Below are 21,313 nucleotides of genomic sequence, written 5' to 3'. Positions count from 1 at the left end.
TTCATTCCATGACATTCTACCCTTTGGCCCCCAAAAATGCATGTCCTTACTACATGTAAGACACATTCACCCCATCATATCATAACAAAAGTCTTAAATCAACTCCAAGCCCAAAATCCAAAAATTTCTCTTCATATGTGAAATCTAGAATACAAGTCATCTGCTTCCAAAAGTACAATGGCAGAACAGGCACAAGCTAGACATTTCCATTACAAATGGGAGAAACTGGAGGGAAAGAAGGCATAACAAGCACCAAACAAGTCAGCAGAACACATTACATTAGCCCTCAAGGCTTTGAAAATAATCCTCTGTCATCTGAGACAATTTACACAATGGCCCAGCACTCCAGACTCTAGGTATTGGGCACACTCTCCAGATTCTGAGTGGAAGCCTGTTGGCCCTGGGCTTCAGCTCTGCCTTCCAGGCCCACTGGGATGGCAACTCTGCTCCCTCAACTTTAGCCTCACTATTCTAGTCCATCTGAGTGGTGACTCCACCCTTAGGAACACCAGACACCACGGCTCCGCTCTTTGAAAGCCCAAGAGACTGAGGCAGCTTGGCTTCCTGTGTTTCTTCAGCTTCTGCTTCCTGGTTCCTTGGTCTCTCTGCTGTTGGGCCTCACTCCCGCATCTGTCCTGCTGGGACAAGTGTTCCAAAGCTCTGTAAGTCCACTGATAAGTGCCTGGAGGCACCCTACTCCACCAGTAAATTTCAGGTGAAAGGCACTCAGCTTTCTTCCTCTGTGAGTTGGCAAGCCTAGCTCCATCGATAAGTACCCAGAGGCACCCCACTTTGCCAGGAGACCATTGTGCACAGGCACTCAGCTCTCTCTCTCTGTGAGTTGGCTCCAGCAAAGTCTGATGCTGGTCTCCTGGTTCTCCTGCTGCTGGTCCTCTGTTGCTGTTTCTCAAGGTATGCACCATCTCCAGTGTAACAGCTCTCCACACTTCCTTCCGAGACCTATATCCATTCATGGTTTCAAAACTGCTTCCACATTTTAGGTATCTGTTAGAGTAGTACCCCACTGTCTCGGTACCAAATGCTGTCTTAGTCATCTAGTACTGCTATAATAGAAATACCAAAAGTGGATGGCTTTCACAAAGAGAAACTTATTTTCTCAGAAGTCCAAATTCAAGGTGTCAACTCCAGCGGAGGGCTTTTTCTCTCTGTGGGCTCTGGAGGAAGGTCCTTTTCATCAATCTTCCCCTGGACTAGGAGCTTCTCTGTGCAGGAACCCTGGGTCCAAAGGACAGACTCTGCCCCCAGCACTGCTGTCTTGGTGGTATGAGGTACCCCCCTCTCTGCGTGTTTCCTTTTCATTTTACCTCTTGTAAGATAAAAGGTGGAGCAGGTCACACCCCCAGGGAAACTCCCTTTACATTGGATCAGGATATGACCTTAGTAAGGGTGTTACAAACCCACCCTAATCCTCTTTAACACAAAATTACAATCACAAATTGGAGGTCAACCACACAATACTGAGAATCATGGCCTAACGAAGTTGACACATATTTTTGGGGATAAGATTCAATCCATGACACCACTTAATTTTAATTTAAAGGATGAGTATAAAATTTTAGTCAAACATTACTATACCATCTATTAGTTCAGAGTCTAGACCTACAATTTGATCTTGCCTCCAAAATAGTCAGATGATAATGTTTCCACATTCTGTACACTTGATATAGTGTAGAAAAAAAAATTGCAGGATCTCATATTTTCCATGCAGATATTTTATATGAAGTTTGAAAGTAGAGAAATATTTGGAAGATTTGTTTTAAAAAGAGTTTTCTTATTATAAACGTTAATTTGTGTCTTAAAACAATAAAGCTTTTTTGTTTCTTATTTGTAATCATATTTTGCAGGTAATGAAAACTAAAATGCAAAAGAGAAACCTAGCTCAGCCTCTAAAAACACATAAATTATGCTAAAAAATAAATCATTATATTCTAAGTAAAATTAATCAGTAACTAAAAATGGAATTATACTGTATATTTGAAATCTTGAGTATGAAAAATATTTATTCAACATCTATGCTTACTCCTAACACATAAGCATGCTGCATTTAACTTTTTTTTAATCTTTGTGATTATTTTCTTTATATACTTTTACTCTACCTAGCTTTAAAAAAAGACATAATACATTCACAGAAAATCCCTGTAACTTGCCAATATACTGCTTTGTTTTTATGTAGGATCAGCCATAATCCTTAAAGTCTGCAGAAGAACTAGAAAGACATCCAGATGGGAATAATACTGGGTAACCCCAAATAAAGACATGAAAGTGAATTCTAGCTCAGAAATGCAAAGGAGAAAATGTGAAGGCCCTCTTTCTTTTTTTTTTTTAACACCTAAAATGTATCTGAATAGTTCCAAAATTGAATCCATGCAATTAAAATTAAAGACTCACTATTAGTCACCCAGGAATACTGAGGTGTGAAGTAAGATTAAGAGGCTGAGATTCTTCATTCTTAAAAGTGTTGTTTTGAAATTTATCTATAAAAATCTGAAAGACAAATTTCAAATTATTTGAACTACTTCATACATCCTAAGTCGAGTCCCCCGTCATTTAACTCTGTAACGAAGGCTTATAAAAAGCAAATATACATATTTACATACACAAAAAAAATCTTTCACATATACATATGTACATATATATGTAAGTGTGTATGTATATATATATACATATGTTACTTTTGTTGTTAGCTGCCATCAAGTCAACCCCTGGCTCATGGTGACTACATGTGTTAAAAAGTAAAACTCTCCATAGGGTTTTCTTTGCTGTAATTTTTAGGAAAGCAGTTTGCCAGGGCTTTTTTCCACAGAGTGGTTGGATGGGTTCAAGCTGCCAATCACAAATGACTTGTGCCACCCAGGATCCTTGTATATACATATACACACACATATATATATGCACACATGTGTGTAAAGATATAAATACAGATATTCCAACCCAGAATAAGCAAAACAAGAAGAGGAAACAAATAAAGTATTTGAAGAAAAGAAGTCCATAATTAATGGTGGCTGGAGTCAGAGAGGAAACCCCGGTGGCGTAGTGGTTAAGTGCTACAGCTGCTAACCACAAGGACAGCAGTTCGAATCCAGCAGGTGCTCCTTGGAAGCCTGATGGGGCAGTTCTACCCTGTCCTATAGGGTTGCTATGAGTCAGAGTTGACAGGACAGCAAAGGTTTGGTTTGGTCTGGAATCAGAGAGTTGAGAAATAAAGGCATGGTTCTGATCACTTAAAAAATCCAACACATCAACAATATGCTTGCTCTTACAATGGCTTTACGGATGGTGTTCCCTCTTTCTGGAATGATTTCCCACCTTTACTTCTTCACACAAGTACTTAAAGACTCTGCAAAATGCCACCTCTTGTGGGACTCTGCCCCGAGTGCATAGCTTGGGTTAAATGTTTTTCCCTACTCTTCATTGGTTAAAAGTCTGGCTGTTAACCAAAAGGTTGGCAGTGTGAATCCACCAGCCATTCCTTAGAAACCCTATGGGGCAGTGCTACTTTGTCTTATAAGGTCACTCTGAGCTGGAACTGACTCAATGGCTATGGGTTGTTTGGTGCTCTTCTGTAGCTCCTGGGCCTGCAAACCTCATTAGAGGACTGACATCACCAAGCTACTGCTGCACCTCCCCCACGACTTTGAGTGCTGTGAGGAGAATGCCATTGTATCTTCAGTCTGTCATAGAATAGGCGATTAATACATTTGTTGACTGATTAAATGAGTGAACAAACAGTTGAGTGAATACATGCATGCATAAACAATAAATTTCTTTTTAAAAATACTCTTCTTTGTTCAGGAGAAACCCTCGAGACCTGGGCAACTTAGTGAATCATATGAGAAGGCATGAAATATTTCTATTTGGGATATTTCATCAAACATAAAAGCTCTTACTACAGGCTTTTGAAAAACTCTGAAAGTGCTTCTGTGGAGGATACTTTAGCAGCTGTATAATTTTTTACTGGTCTAAACAACTATGAAATAAGGGCCAAAAGTGAGGCCAGTTCAGCATTTTAACTGCAAGAATTGTACCACAGATTTAAAAAAAGTTAACTGCTTTTTTTGTTTGACTTGAATTTTTTTTTTTTTTTCCCTAGGGCAGGGAATATGAATAAGTCATCTAACAACTAGAACCAGAAATTACATAAGTTGTGTAAATGCACATGAGAACCAAAGGACTTATCTACCACCTTCCTGTCATGCCTTCCTTTCAATCCATTTCCTTCTGGGTTCTTTTTTCTTTGCTCTTGTTTTCTTTCACCACCATACTTTCTTTTCTCTTTTTTGGTTATCTCTGTCCCTCCATGATATCAAGCTGGGAAAAGAAAAATATGACTATCTCTGTATCTTCCATTCCAAAAGGACACCCCATCCAGATGAGGGATTTCTCTACAATCTGGTTCTTAGCAGTATTGTGAATACAGTCACCCAAACCAAAGACACTCTAAACCCAGAACAAAACAGAAATGTACGCAAAAAAGCTCAGCTGTGGTTACTGGAATATTTGCAGCAGTGAACAGATTAGCTTATTATACAGCAGCCCGACAACTCCAGGGTTGGGAGATGCAGCAATGCAAATATGCCCTAAATATATCTACAAATTCTAAAGAGAGAAAAGATGATTTTCTCTTTTATGGGTTTTATATGTGTCCAACGGAAATTATCATTATTAAGCATAATATTTTAATAGGCTTATGACATGAAGATCAAAGACCAGGAAAACAAAACATATGGTGACAGGAAATTTATATAAAAATGTTTCATTAATGCATGTGTGCTCTTCTTTCCAGCACTTCTATCCTGAGAATCCTAATATTAACATTTCAGATACTATTAATTTTGATAATACCTACCAAAAATGAAATTAGAATTTCATGAATGAAGAGGAGTCTGAGGAACTGACTAACTCGAGAAGTAGATCACTCAATAAATATTCTGAGAACCTACTGTCTTAGTCATCTAGTGCTGCTGTAACAGAAATACCGTAAGTGGATGGATTTAACAAAGGGCAATTTATTCTCTCACAATCTAAAAGGCTAGAAGTCTGAATGCAGGGTGCCAGGTCTAGCGGAAGGCTTTCTCTCTCTGTTGGCTCTGGGGGAAGGTCCTTGTCATCAATCATCCCTTGGTCTAGGAGCTTCTCAGTGCAGGGGCCCTGGGTCCAAATGACACATTCCCCTCCTGGTTCTTCATTCTTGGTGGCATGAGGTCCTTCTCCTCTCTGTTCAGCTCTCTCTTTTAGATCTCAGAAGAGATTGACTCAAGATACAATCTAATCCTTTAGATTGAGTCCTGCCGCATTAACACAACTCCCTCTAATCCTGCCTCGTTAACATCATAGAGGATAGGTTTTACAACAGAGAGGATAATCATATCAGATCACAAAATGGTGAACAACCACAGAATGCTGGGAATCATGGCCTAGCTAAGCTGACACATATTTTGGGGGGACACAAATCAATCCATAACACCTACAATTACCAAATTTTAAGGTTAGTGCTATAGGGGATTCAGAGGAGTATGAAGTATATCCCAGGACCTCAGGTACCATGCAATATTATTAAAATAAGTAAGTAAAAGCTAATATGTATAAGGGAGAACAAATAAGTGGCAAAAAGCTTTGTTGGCCATGTCTAATGCAGTGCAAAGGATGAAGCTTTTAAAGTACACTGGAGGGGAGAGAGACATATTTCTAAGGTATCTTGGGAGATAACTAACTTATCTTCCCATTCAGTATGTTCTACTTTGCAAAACTCATTCTCTCCCATGGCTTAAATACCAGTCCTCTACACCAATGACCCACAAGCGTTTATCTCCCACCCAGACATACTTCTTGGGCCCAGAACTTCATTTCTATATGCTGGCTGGGCATCTCCGTGCTAACATTCCAAAGATTATACTCAACATTTTCAAAAATCTTAATTTCCCAGCCCTAAATTATCCTCCTCATGTTTCTATTTCAGTAAACGCTCAAAAACCACCCTCCTGTGATCTCAGATTCAATGTCTTGGGCTTCTTCTCCGCCTCACTCCTAACCTTAAATTAAGTCTAACTCCTTCCTATTCAACATCTTATCCTAAGTAAAATGGAACTACTAAACGACCTGAAAACTAGTCTCCTTTCCTATTTTTCCAACAAAATGTTGCAGTGGTACCTTTGCCTGTCTTGTGGTATTTGTCTATCTTCCCAACAAAAATGCTACAGTGGTTACCGTTCTTTTATTTTTCTCTCCTGCTTAAGAAGCATTAGTGCTCTCTACCTCTGACATACAAAATATAATCAAAACTTCTTCGATAAACTTTAAGATCATTCATAGTTTGGCCTCTGCCTATATATGTAGAAATTTTTCTTCTTCACCTCTCACCATGTACACTAGCCACCCTGGAAGCTGCCTTACATCCTAGAACTCCTGTCTTTGCTCATGTTGTCCCCTTTGCCTACAATGGCCTCCTCCCCATGACATCACCCTAGGAAAAAATTCTATTCATCCTTCAAATACCACCTTATCAAGAGATTTGTCTTATAATCGCCTAATAAAACAGCACGTCTCCTTCCATCATTCTGTTCCCTTACCTTGCTATATTTTTCTTCATAACACTTAAGATACAAATGATTAAGTGCTTGACTACTAGCTGAAAGGTTGGTGGTTTGAACCCACCTAGATATGCCTTGGGAGACAGGCCTGGCGATCTGCTTCTGAAAGATCACAATCAGGAAGACCCCATGGAGCAGTTCTACTATGCACACATGGGGTCAACATGAGTCAGAATCAACTCAACAGCAACTAACAACACCAGCATTTCTCTTTACTTTCTATGACCTGTATTCCAGCAATAGAATGCAAATTCCTAGAAGAGAGCCAGGCACATATTTGGTGTTCAGCGATATTTGTTGAATTCACTGAATTTAATCATCAGGCAATACTCAACGCCATCTTTTTCTCAAGAGGCAGAGAATTCACGTTGCCCTTTTACAGCGAGGATCACAGCCTATCTTGCATTACATTTGTTTAAGTGTATTTCAACTTCACTAGGCTGGAAGGACTGCAGTGTTACTCATATTTGTATCTCTCTTAGCACAGAGTGAACATTCAACTTATGTACATTACAATGAAAGGAATTCAATGTGAATAGAACCTCCAATCTATTTAATCTCTATTTGTTCGAATAAATTATCTTCAGAATGATACATTAAGAAGAAAATAAGGGTGATAGTAACATCAAATGATCTTCAGCTTGAGCAATGAAATGAATCCAGGAAAGAACTTGACCTAGGGAAAACCTGGAGTAGCTAGCAACCATCCTTATTTCCAACCACCATTTTTCATATTTAATGCTCTATATATTACTTTTATTTTATTTCTATTCCTCTGGCTGAGTCAGCTCTGAGTTGCCTACAAGCTCACCTTCTGCCCCTCCCGTACAGATCCCAATTCAGGCCACACTTTAATTTCAGAGTTATTTAAAGTCTTGAGGTGATGTAAATCTTTTTACAAGATTCCTTCAGGCTTTTAAGAAGCTAAAGTGGTTTTTTGTTTTGCTTTTTATTTGGTTAGGCTAGTCTATGTTTTTAGGATCAGGAGTTTCATTTCATATTGGTACTTTATATCAGGTTAGAAGTTTGTTGGGTTCTCCCGTTTAGACATTTTATAGTCAGATGTTCAGTGTATGACACAAGGGCAAAAAGTAGAGGGTGAAAATTCTGTCCAGCATATTGTTTGAATTGTTTCAATAATCTTAAAATCTTCAATATGGAGAATATTTACTTTTTAAATGATCAAAGTTGTAGGAAAAAAATATCATAAGGCTTTGATTCCACAATGATACAAATACATTCATTTATACGCTTTCACTTACTTAAGCAACAAAAAGACTTTGAGCACAAAATACATACTAAGTGTCATGGTAGATCAAACTATAAAACATTATCTCTGTCCTCAAGAATGTATTTCCCTACCAAATTTTTTCCTTTCCACAAACAAGGGAGTTTTACATGGAAAGTCATAATTTATCCTTTTTAAAAAATCTAATCTGATAGAACCACTATTTTAAGGATTTTAACAAGTTATGCTTTCAGAACGCTGATGCTACAGAGATCTAGTATTAATAAAGAGGCCACTGTTCTCAAAGACACTAGTGACTACGAATGTCCCTTCCCCCCACAAAAATTCTATGATTTAGTGAAAACTGAATTCCCTAATAAAAAAAGATGATACTGTAAGCTTTTATGAAGTTATAAGAAGAAAAAGTATTATTTTGGAGAAACCATGCAGAGATGGCATTTGTTTAGTATTTGACACATTCATGAATATTGATGGCTTTAGCTTTGTGAAAACACCTTTCATTGCAAGTAGATTTAAAAATTCTTCAGTATCTTATAAGCTATAAATCAAATAGTCCAATACTCTGGATAAATTGCCAATTGTTCAAACTGTGTACACCAATTCTCATACTTGCGTTTATAACAAAGAATTGAATTCCTCTAGGTCAAAAATCAATTCCATATTGTACATAAGTTAAACCTCAGTTTAAAAAAATTATTTAAAATACATTTGCATAAAATTTTCATTAAACCAATTAATAACCAACTATCCATTAATTTTAGTAGCTTACTAAAGCAACTGCATATCACTGATATTGATGAGGATTTCGGAATTTGCATTTGACTTTAAATAATAAATATTTTTTCTATATTTAGAGTTAGACATGATATTTTTTTTAAGATATACAGTAACTGAGTCTAAGCTTCAAGATACAGTCTGTAAACATTTTCAGTCAGTAATCAAATATTCTCAGTGCAAATGAAGTGTTTTTCCATAGATATTTATCCTAAGACAGTGGATACCTTGGGCAACCCTGTTGTTCCAGATGTGTAAAGAATATACAGGGGATGTTCCGAAAGAACAGGAACACAGTCATGTGACTGTGTTTTCGCCATCTCTTCAACCCAGTCAAGGTCACGACCTGGAGTCAAAGGAACTGCCTCCTAAAAAAAAAAACACCGAAAATACAGGAAGATACACAGAAAAAAGGAGATTAAATTCTGGGGTAAACAGAGAATACCTGAGCATTTGGCTGAATATCTAAGGCTATATGGCACTAGATATTGGGTTTATGATAAAACTCTCAAGGTCATCAGTTGAGATAAATGCTCATAAAAACTCCAACAGTTCAGTGTTAGCTTCAACTGAATTGACAAAAGAATATGTTTTACTCAAATCTAGGGATATCTTTAATAAGTTCAATCAGATCCATTCATCTGTTTCCATCAACAGAGTTTAGGTTACAGAGGTTCATGTTTCCATATATGTATGTATACCCAAAAAAAAAAAAAACCCAGTGCCGTCGAGTCGATTCTGACTCATAGCGACCCTATAGGACAGAGTAGAGCTGCCCCACAGAGTTTCCAGGGTTTCTTCTTTATGTATGTATACTAATATACTAAAAACCTTATAGATAATTTCAAATTCCATAAATAGCTAATTCCATAGCCTTTTTTTTTTTACTTTGGAACTGTTGTCTTCACAATGAAATATCAGTTAACACTCTAAAATTCCTCTTTACACAACTGTCATTTAGGAGGAATACTGTGGTCATGTTTCCAAATGGAAAAATATTAAATAGTCTTTGAGGATGGGGAAAAATCTACTTTTGCTTTTTCAAGAACAAAAAAGCATTTTTGCGTATTAAGGAAAGTATGGGATATACAAAAATACTATCCAAGTTTTCCTCCATCTAGATCATTCAATAATACAACAAATTTTGTTGTTCAAAGAACCAGAATCTGGACAGAAAACTTCGTAATAACAGAGTTATGAATTAAACAGATACAGCTCACAAGAAGTTAGACAGACCCTTTAAAAGGAAAAAAAAAAAAAGGAGGCAACGAAATAAGCCAGGTATGTGAAAAGTAGGGAAGTAGATTAGGGAAAAGTTACACTAACGGAAAGTTCAAGCTATTTAAGTAGAGTTAAGATGCAGTAAATGTATGGTCATTTCCCAAAATATTAACTAAGCTCTTGAGATCAAAAGCTGCTCTCACATGCTAGGAAGCCTATCATTGTTGAATATGTCAGCATAGGCAAAAGAGACTAGACTGTGCATTTCTCTGTGAAAATTTAGTAAGATCCACCATGCAGAATTATTGCCTGTAACCATTCACTTTATCAAGGTGATCACTGAGCTAAGTCCAGAAAGTCTCAGAGATGTAGAAAAGCCAGACTACCTCCATCTCCCAGGCTCCTTAATATTAATATATTAATCACTTGTAAAAGAAATTTTGTATATTTAAATGGGTACATTTATAAATTAATACTTCAATATAATTTCAGAAATGTGATGTCTATATGAATAAACACATTTAGGGAGAACAGTTTGAATTAGAGGTACACCACGAAGGTAAAATCTCTGGCTTGGTAGGCTTCTCAAGCATCACTCCAAGAGGCCCTGGCCATGCCACTTAAATAAAAACATTTACGTTTAAGTTACATACTTCTGTGTGTTTTGATTTCAAATTATTAAGCTTCGATGTCACAATTAGAGACCTATAAAAAATCATCACATTGCATATGAAAAACTGTCAATAGAGTGATGACAGAAATAGTTACAATTCGAATGAAATAAGGATTTTAATGAATGGTTATTCTTGAGGCTAAAAAATACAGGCATGCAAATAGAGATCTGACAAAAGAGTGGAAAAAAATCAATATTAACTTTTACATGTACTCATTACTTCTATACATTGATCCTTTCTAGTTGATATAATTCTTTAAGGCAATACTGGGAAAGCCTGTAATATTCTTTTGATTCTGCCACTGGTTGCCTGAGGCTTAGGAGTGCAGCCAGGTTTTTACCTCCTCTGGCAAAAATTCAATCCTAGTTAATGAGACACCACCTAGCCTTGTAATTTGCATCTATCTAAACTTTTTGGTTAAACTCAAAGCAAAGCCAGTTCACTGGGCTTAATTGCTGTCTAAACAGCAGGTCTAATACGAAGGACTAGAGACATCCAAGGCCCTCATCTAAATGAAGATAAGACAAAATAGAGAGATAGTCTGGATAAAGACAGAGGGAGAAAGTGAGCTAGTTAGGGGATGGGGAGGATTAGTGCATCTTTATTTAGAGGAAAGGGAAGAGATTTGCATTAAAAAAAATCTGAATAGGGTGCATTAATATCCAAATCAAGTTATTTATGAGTACAAGATACATCATATATCTTTTTGGTTAAAAGTCATTAAAGTGGAATTCAAATCATGGGTCCACCACGTATTAGCTGTGACCTTGACCTGTGATCTCTCCGTGATTCCATTTCTTTATCTATAAAATGCTGTTAACAATAGCATCTACTTCATTGGTTTGTAAAAATTAAATAAGAAAAGTATTTGAAATTATTAGCATTGAGCTTAGTACATTGTAAGTGCTTAATTAATTCCACATGGGTTCGTACATGTGTGTACATACGTATTCACATAAACGAACTTGGGTGTGTGTTTTCGCCCTTTCTCTAATCTTATCTTACCCAAAGCCTTCTTTATTGCTGACTTTGCATTCCCTGTTTTCAACAACAAGGCCTTTAAAAAATATATGCTTGAGGTCATCTGAAAGAAACTTAAAATTCACCTTAGAGACAGTAAGAACATTAAAATCATGGAGTGCAGTAGTCCATGAACCACAGACTACTAAAACTTTACAGGAGAATTTCATGTGGTATTGTGAATCACTAGAAGTAATCAAAAATGAACATAGTGTTATTTCCAGCCTATATACCTTTTCTAAAATTTTTAAAGACATTTTACATAGAAATGAATCACATCTCACCAAGAGGCAGTATAACAGAGGAATCAAGCGTACATTCAAATCATGACTCAGGCACTTACTAGCTGTCTGGATTATCTCTCTGTCATTGGCTTCCTCTTCTGTATAATAGGAATAATAATAATATCACCTAGCTCACCAATAGCAGAGTGTCTTAAAAATCACATGGTACGCAGCCCGTATTTTATTATTATCATTACTATTATTGTTATAATTTAAACTAATAAATATACACATCAAAATAGCACTATACATAAACCCCCAATTCATTAGTATTACATATTTCTTTCTCTGTTTCAATCTTTTTGTTTTAAGCCAGTTTTTTATAAAGACGCAAAGTATAAACCATATCTATTTTGTGGGGAGGGCGGAAAAATAACAATGACATTTAGGAAGTATATTATAAATCAAGTGTCCCTTCCAAATGGTCAAAACTAGAATCGTCTTTAGCACATTACAATAAACAAGAACAACATTCAACATTCAGTTTACCATATTTGGACGATTATAAATGAGAATTTTGTTTGGTTTGTGTTGTCCTATTCTCAGCGCTTCTTCTATAAGTGGTATATATTCTACCTTCCTTCCAGGTTCAATGCCAAATGATGCTGTTACAAGCAGCTTGGGCTACAATAAAAAAAAAAAAATATTGAGAACGCTTAGCAGTCAAGCTCCTAACTAGTGACAATATTTCAAGTGTAAACTGGCAGTTCAACATTTCTAAAGAAATGTTTGAAAGATTTTGTTCTCCATTAAATAAAGAGTCTAACCCCGTTTTAAATGTTACATAGCCAGTGGCATCACTAGGGTTGGTGTCACCCAGTGCGATAATTCCTGGTGTCACCCACTTGCATCTATCTCCTCCCATAGCAGAGCACACAGAATCCTAGCAAAGTCTTTTGTACTACTGTTACTCAGACATCATAATTCCTGTACATCACTGAATGTAATGGCGAAAGTAGTGACATAAACACCTAGAAAAATGAAAATTAAACCTTTATTATATCCTACGCACAGCCTAAATGTATTCATGTTTACATAGTTTCATGTGGTTCAAGTGAAAATTAGGTAAGAAAACAATAGCATTTGAAGTAGAAACATTAAAGAACGACATCAGAATGTTCATTTTAATGTTAAAATTTATGGTTCCATGAGGTACACTAATGGATTAGATCTGCAGAATCAGTAATGGTCCAAATAATGTAGAAATTGTAGACAAGTGCATATGGAAATATATTCATAAATGAAATAATACCATAAAAATAAACAGGAAAAAATACACAATTTCAGCACTTAGTGAACATCTCGAATAAATCAGAAATTTCCTTTCCTGGCCTTTAAAGCCGCGAAGTTGTAAATGACTTCATTGAAATCAGTGCTTTCCATCAGCTCACTTTTTCATGTGTCACTATTTTTTAAAATCATAATTAGAACTTAAACCCTGAAAATTTCATTAAAGTCAGATATATATTTGCAAGACAGTGATGTTTTTAAAGAGAATTAAAAAATGACTAAATAAAAAAACTGAATTTAAGATTTAAGTTACATTCTTAAACATGTATCAAGAAACATAGCATTTCCCCCTTCACGTTCTAAACTGTCAATTTCTCTATTTAGTTACCAAAGTGATATATAATCAATAATTGCAATACATGTAAGTTTGTTATCGATTTTAATCATAGAATAATATGTGATACAGCTGTAAATTGCTTAAATGTAATGTTTCTTAGAGTTCATGAATACTATCAACAAAATTATTTTGTAACATCTTTCTACATTGAATTACATTATTAGTTACAATATTATTAGTAACTAAGTACAAATCTTTTTTATTTTTCTCCTTTTCCTTTAACTACTACTTCATTCTCAAAAAGTTATTGATATTGGTTCACAATTACTAATGACCACAATATTGTAGCTAAAACATCAGAAAATTTGACAAAATCAGCAACCCTAAATACACCTCAAAACCCATTGCCGGTGAGTTGATTCCGACTCATAGCAACCCTATAAGACAGAGCAGAGCTGCCCCATAGGGTTTTCAAGCAGTGGCTGGTGATTCAAATTGCTGACCTTTTGGCTAGCAGCTGAGCTCTTAACCACTGAGCCACCAGGGCTCCACAAACACACCGAAAGCAAGGAAAACAACAGCTCCTGCTTGTAGCGTGGACAGACAAAACCATGTCATTGTAATTGGGTAACGATAACTCTGACAGGAGCATTAAAAGGTTCAAAAAATAAATGAGCATAGAGCTTTAGCCTTGTAGGTAAATTGACACATGTAAGCTAGGCTTACGAAAAAATTTTTTGTTGTTATAACTAACTATGGGACCCTGGTGGTGCAGTGGTTAATAGCTCGCCGACTAACCAAAAGCTTGGCAGTTCGAATCCACCAGCCCCTGGAAATCCTATGGGGCAGTTCTATTCTGTCCCATAAGGTGGCTATGAATTGGACTCAGCTCGACAACAACGGGTTTTGGTATAACTAACTGCATGGATATTTTTATAAAAAATAATAAATTTCTGCTGAAACATTGCAAAAATTTTAGACACCTCCTCTGACAGTGTCACCCGGTACAGTCCATGCCCCCGGAACTCCCCCAGTGACACCACTGTATGCAGCTAACCATTTCCACATATATCTCACCTGTTCAAATTTATAGTCAATGATGTGTTTGGTTCATAAATAGAAGCTGCACAAAAATATCTTTCAGAGAATTAATGGTGACAGGTGGATTTACTGTGACCTAGTTGAATGTACCCAAGTCCCAATGCCCCTCACTTGCCTGGGCCCCATAAAAGCTGGTTGTTGTTGAGGTTGTAGCATTTCTGGGGTGGGGTGGGGGGTTGGGAGGTAGACCAATTGCAATCAGGAAGATTCCTAGCTTTTCTATATAAGCATCTCTGGCAAAATGCCTAAAGGGATCTCAGAAAAAATGGACCTGAAACTCCAATATTTAAAAAAAAAAAAAAAAACTGTTACTGTCGAGATGCTTCCGACTCATAGCAACCCTACGGATCAGACTAGAACTGCAGCATAGGGTTTCCAAGGAGTGGCAGGTGGATTCAAACTGCTGACCTTTTGGTTAGCAGCCACGCTCTTAATCACTTCACCACCAGGGGTCCAAATCTCATATATATATATTTTGTATTATTTCTTTTCTCATTCATACACATATTCATTTTTACACAAATGTTACATTTATAACTTTGTAATACTTCCCTTTAAAAGGCTCCCAAATGATTTAAACTTCGGGTCCCACAAAATCTGGACCTAACCCTACCATTAAGATGCATTTAGCACTCAAGTTCTTCACCAGACAACTTCCTAGTCATTCTTCAAGACACAGCACTGTATAGCCCCTCCAGGAAGGTACCCCTAAAATGAACCCCAGCTTGGGTTAATTCCCTTCTTTGGTACATTTTGAGCATGCCTCAGATGTCCAACTATATTTAAAGTGTTTGTTCATCTCCACCATTGCACAGTAAACTCTCCAGGGCCAAGTTTGGATCCATTTATCTTTTCATCTCCTATGTCTGCCATTCAATCAGCTCTCCAAAAATATTTGTGAAACTGAACTAAAATTCATATTGATTTTCAGAAACAAACATGTCTTTAATCTTTTAAGTACTCTGTTTCTTTACCAAGAAATCCAAATCAAAAGAGGCAGATAATAAATAATTCAGGAAAAATCAATCCAACGTATCGCATCTATTACTAAATTCTGATGTTTAGATACAATACATTTCATCTAGGGAAGGAGTATACTATGCCAAATATATTTATATATAGCACTTTCTGCTTTTTTAATGTCTTTTAATATTCCTGGAACCGAGGCTCAGTACCATTGTACAACTTGCCCCAGGTTACTAGCGGTGGAATTAGAAAGAGGGCCCAGCTCTGTGTAATTACAGAACACACCTTTCCCTTTCACTAATCTGTCTTTTAAAAGAAATAAAAGTGAAAAAGAAATGTCTTGTTTCCTTTTATTATATTTTAAAGGTCAGACATTTGAATATAATTCACCTTTTAGTATCTAGAATATTTTAAAAAATAGCTTCAGATAAAATTCACTAAGATGTTAGGATTCTGAACAAACGAGAATAAATTACACATCAAATTAAGAACACAGAGAGAATATATCAGGGCTGGAATAATTTAATAAAGCCAAAATTAGATGCTTCCTCCAGAAAAATAATTATTTTTGTTATTTCCATTAACAGTCTTTTACTGAAGTAAAGAATATATATTTTTCTCTGAGCTGATTAACTAGAGTATATTCTTTCCACTTTCAAATGTTAAAATAAAACATTTTCATCAGGCTATTTCAAAAGGATGACATCAACATCTTCCCTGATTTTAACTATTAGTTCTATTCAAATGTATCAAATGTGTATCTCTATTTCCATTTCCTTAAGTTCAATCTTTTCAATGATCTTGCCCATGTGACTATACATTTGTTGTATAAACTCCTTAAACAAATTTATGTGTATGTGTGTGTATGCATACATATATATAAAAACACCTCCAGCAATTTAGCAAAAAATTTATAAATCCTAATTTTTTATATATCTCAATTTCCTACATCTTATAAAATTAAAAAAGAAGAAAATAAACTGTGTTTAATGTTTCTTTAGCAAAAAAACTTAGAGTTTATAGCTTCCACAGAGAAGACATCTTCAACTATAGCCCTCAGCTGCCCAGGTGATTTACTGATCAGCAGCTGACTTTAGGTTTCTCCCTACATTTTCCTTCATCAGCACTAACTCAAGCTGTTAAAAAAGAAAAAAAAACAACAAAAAAAAGCTCAGTTGGTTAATCTATAAACCAACCTCCTAGTTCTAATAACTGATCTATTAACAGATACAGTAAGATATACAAAACATCTCTTTTTGTCTGGCATTCAGATAATCATCAGTAAGTATTAATTATCTTTCCAGTTAAGAGTCTAATCCTTGGAATCATAAAACTCTAAAGGTCAGTCATCCCTTACTGCTATAACCACCTTCCTTCCTTAATCCTCCCATTGCCATTACTCCTCTGCATATTGTTCACTGCTTTACACACAGGCCACCTAACAAAGGTTCTTATTCCTGCCTCTAGCCTCTCTCCTACTCACATCATACTTGCAAGATTCGTCTCCTCTTATTAAAAAAAAAAAAAAAAAAAAAATTTTTTTTTTTTTTTTTAATATGGCTCAACACTGAAGAGACTTCATCTCACATACTTTGGACCTGTTATGAGGAGGGACTCATCCCTGGAGAATGACGTCATGCTTGGTAAAATACAGGGTCGGCGAAGAAGAGGAAGACCCTCAATGAGATGGACTGACACAGTGGCTGCAGCAATGGGCTCAAACATAGCAATAATTGTGAGGACAGTGAAGGGCCTGGCAGTGTTATGTTCTGTCGTACATAGGGTCTCTATGCATCAGAGCTGACTCGACAGTACCTAACAACAGCAGCAAAACCTTGCTGAAACCATGGCATTCACCTACTCAAAAACTTTGACTGGTCAAGGTCTATAGAATCCAGCTCAGACAAAAACTGCCTTTTACAGTCTCCGCTTCTATTCCTCTTCAGTCACGCTGTGCTACTCATTGTCCTTCCAAACAGATTCGACACTTTCCTTATTCTGATCTCTGACTCATATCTTTTTTCTCCCCTCTCGAATATTGTCATTCTCCTCAACTACAAATCTCACCTCCTTCAAGAAGCGATTTCTCTTTACCCAACAAAAAGTAATTGCTTCTATCTCTAAATTGGAGATCTGCCAACTATGGCTTGAAAACCAAGTGTGGCCTGCAGCTTGTTTATGTAAAGCTTTATTGGAACAAATCCACGCCCTTTCTTTTATGTATCTTCTATGGCTCTTTTGTGCTACCATAGCAGAGGCGAGTAGTTGCGATGGAGACAGTGTCACCTGCAAAGCCTAAAATATTTACTATGTGGCCTTTTACAGAAAACATTTGTCAAACCCTGCTCTAAACTTATAGGACAATAATAGCTAACATTTTTCTTAATGATTACTATGTCCCAGGCAGTCTGCTGTTTTAGCTTCAATATCTCATTGATATTTTGCAACAGCCTTATAAGTTTGCCATTTTAGTATCAGATTTACACATGTGACTCTTCCCCCGCCATCCTCTCCCTCTTAACTGCTGTGCAATACCACTACCCCTGGCAGTATACAGATTATAAAACCAGTCATCTGTCCCATCAATTTGACAAGTCTCATTTATCATCCGGTGCCAACGACGGTGTCAGGCACAGAGTGAATGCTTAATAAATATACATTGAGTGACTGAATTAGCTATTTTTTTTCTTGTATGTCCTATATATCCATATATACAGCAAGCTAACCTGAAAGCCATGCACGCTCTTATACTTTAAGTTTCTCACAGCACCTAGCAAGATGACTTTTGCATAATAAAATAATTATTTTATTAATACATACATGCCAAATAGGAAGTAACTTTTAAGTATCCCACTTAAAAGCATGATCTAATAAACAGAAATCACTCTCAGATGATTCACCCACAGATAAATACGGCTATACTATAGGTGGCTGGAGCCCTGGTGGCGCAGTGGTTAAGAGCTTGGCTGCTAACCAAAAGGTTGGCAGTTCAAATCCACTAGCCACTCCCTGGAAGCCCTATGGGGCAATTCTACTCAGTCTCACAGTGTTACTATGAGTTGGAACCAACTCAAGGGGAACACGTTTATCGGTGGCTACTTGGCACAGGACCAGGCAACATTTCATTCTGTTATACATAAGGCTGGATTGAGTCGAAGCCAACTTAACAGCAATTAACAACAACATAGGTAGCAACTACTTGAGTTCCCCAAATAAAAGACCTACCTTTACATGATCAATGCGATTACGTAGTTCTTTGGATGCAAATCCCCCAAATATGAGACTGTGGATGGCTCCTATCCTTGCACATGCCAGCATGGTGTACATGGCCTGCGGGATCATGGGCATGTAGATAACCACAGTGTCACCCTTCTTGATGCCATGCTTGACCAAAACACCAGCCAACTTAGAGACCTGTAACAAAATCATTAGATCAGCAAGGTCTGTTTCTTGTGTTATTTCACTACATTTTGAAATTAAGGCAGTAACACAAGAAGATGAGCTTTCTCTTGCTAACCGATTAAAAAAGCCAAACTAACACATATTTGATGACATGATGATGATTTAGATGGTGACAATAATAATATGCATTTTTGTGTTATAATTATTTATTAAAATCAACTTACTATTATTAGGCCATACGGAACTCATGGCTTAAATTTGTCAAATTATTCATTGCACAATATATTTTCTGAGCAACTACTTTGTGCCAGACACTCTGTAGAGTTGGAAATACAACAATGAATAAGAAAGATACAACTTTCCCATGTGAAAGGTATATTCTAAAGAGTGATCAGTCAAGTGAATAGAAAAATAAAATAATTACAAATTTGTATCTATGTTGAATTAACTGCTGAAAGAAACAAGTAGGTGTTAGGAAAAAAGCATTATACATCTGCAAGGAAAATAGGACAGATTATATTATTATTATTATTCTCATTTTAAAGATACTGTAACTGAGGTTCAAAGATAATAAATAGCTAACTCAAGATAAGAGAGCTAGTAAACAGTGTGGTCTAGGTACCACTGTAAGTTTTCTAACTCTATATTCTTTGCTCTTTTAATGCCTCAGGTCATTTTTTTCTTATAGTTTTCTATATTAATTTTTTATACAAAATGACTACTCTGCACATTTGGACCAAACAAACAAAATCATTTTTCCATTCAACATGTGATTTTGTGATTTCTAGTAACAAAGATAAAAGAGATTATAAATCCATACACAATATAATTTGTTGCAAGAAACTGTCCTATGCGCATTTATAGCAGGCTGTGGGAAATATGCCCAGGCTTAAGTGAATTTTTTTTAAGTGAATAAGAGGTCAAAATTAATTCATTTCAGAAAATACATGTTGAATACCTACTATATGCCAGACACTGATTTCTGATATATTAGTAAACAAAACAAAACAAAGATCTCTACTCTCAGGTGCTTATTATTATGGCAGAGGGAATACTACAATAAATAATAAGCAAATAATGGTCACATTAAAGGTAATCAGTCCTATAGGTGGAAAAAAGGGGGAAAAGAGTAACAGGATTAGGAATGTAGGGGGTGGGGTGGATATAATTCTCAATGGGATAATCAGTCTAGACCCCATTGAGACAGTGACCTTTTGGCAAAGATATGCAGCAGGTTGAGAATAAGTGGATTTTTGTGAATACACTGTTACAGACATAGGGCACACCAGTACAAAGATGTAACAGGAATCATACATAACACAACAGAGGAACAGCAAAGAGACCGGGGTGCTGGAGCAGAAAGAGTGAGTGAGAAAACAGTTGTACATCAGGTCAGAAAGTCAATGGGCCTATAAGGCCTGGTGGGTAACTGGAAGAACTATGGCTTTCCTTTGAACTTGAATGTTCAAGATAATGAACAGAGGAGGCTTAAGAGAAGAACTAGGTCACACGGCTATTTGTGGCTCCTTTCATTTCACTCTGACTCTCCCACTTTCTAAGCAAATTGAAAGGATTCTGCATCCTGCCCATTCTTCCCTTTTCTCTCTATTCATTTCTTCTGTGCAAATGGGTAAAGATGTGGTGAAGGTTAAGTGTTCTATTCTCCCCTATATTGCAAACTCTCTAACATAGTGTTATATATTTTTTTTTAAGAACTCAAAGATGCCTAGCAGCAAGTTATAAGGGAGATACATCAAAATAATATAAATCACTCTATATGGAGTTCAAGAGCCAACATAAACACAGGAAATTTATAGCCAAAAACCTTAGTGTGCAATGCCTGCAGCAAGCGGCCATGCTCTGCGATCACGTTACTGGGTATCCCACTTAAGTACAGCACTAGAAAAAACCAAGGAGAAGAATTTGCCTTATTCATAGCTATAATCTTGCTATTCATAGCATCTTGAATACTATCTGTTGTTGAAGAAAAACAATCTTCAACCAAGGCCCAATCTGCAATGTTTCCATAACTATTTTCCAGTCTCACTTCACAATGTTCCTGAAAGATGCTCACAGCTTTTGTTTCCTCTGGAAGAAATGAGATCATAAAATTCAAGACCAAATTTGAAACAGAGATTTCAATAGGTCCTAGGTCAAATGTGACTCTAAAATTATTAAAATTGGGGCCCCATGGCATCTCAAAAAAAAACCAACATGTTGAAATTAGATTCCATATACCCATTAACCTATTACTGTTGAGTCAATTTTGACTCATAGCAATCCTATAGGACAAAGTAGCACTGCCCCCATAGAGTTTCCAAGGAGCGTCTGGTGGATTCGAACTGCTTTTTTTTTGGTAAGCAGCTGCAGCACTTAATCACTATGCCACCAGGATTTCCAGATTCCATACAGAAATACAGATTTTGAGAAGCTTTTGAAAAACTAGA

The 21,313-nt window shown here is 36.5% G+C and overlaps 1 protein-coding gene across 3 annotated transcripts in view; it reads right to left on the bottom strand.

Moving 5' to 3' along the window:
* Positions 1-21,313, bottom strand: part of ACSS3 (acyl-CoA synthetase short chain family member 3) — a 175,969-nt gene that overhangs the window by 95,545 nt on the left and 59,111 nt on the right. For all 3 annotated transcript variants that reach the window (XM_049883956.1, XM_049883957.1, XM_049883958.1), the window contains 3 exons: positions 18,690-18,878; positions 12,320-12,454; positions 8,859-8,999 (listed from right to left, as the gene is read on the bottom strand). In XM_049883956.1, the coding sequence (XP_049739913.1) occupies positions 8,859-8,999; positions 12,320-12,454; positions 18,690-18,878 (465 nt within the window). The remainder of the gene's footprint in view (positions 1-8,858; positions 9,000-12,319; positions 12,455-18,689; positions 18,879-21,313) is intronic.

This window comes from Elephas maximus, chromosome 4, assembly GCF_024166365.1.
Source record: "Elephas maximus indicus isolate mEleMax1 chromosome 4, mEleMax1 primary haplotype, whole genome shotgun sequence".
Classification (NCBI taxonomy): Eukaryota; Metazoa; Chordata; class Mammalia; order Proboscidea; family Elephantidae; genus Elephas; species Elephas maximus.
Note: the sequence above shows the minus strand (reverse complement) of the source record. Positions and strands in the feature narration are given on the sequence as shown.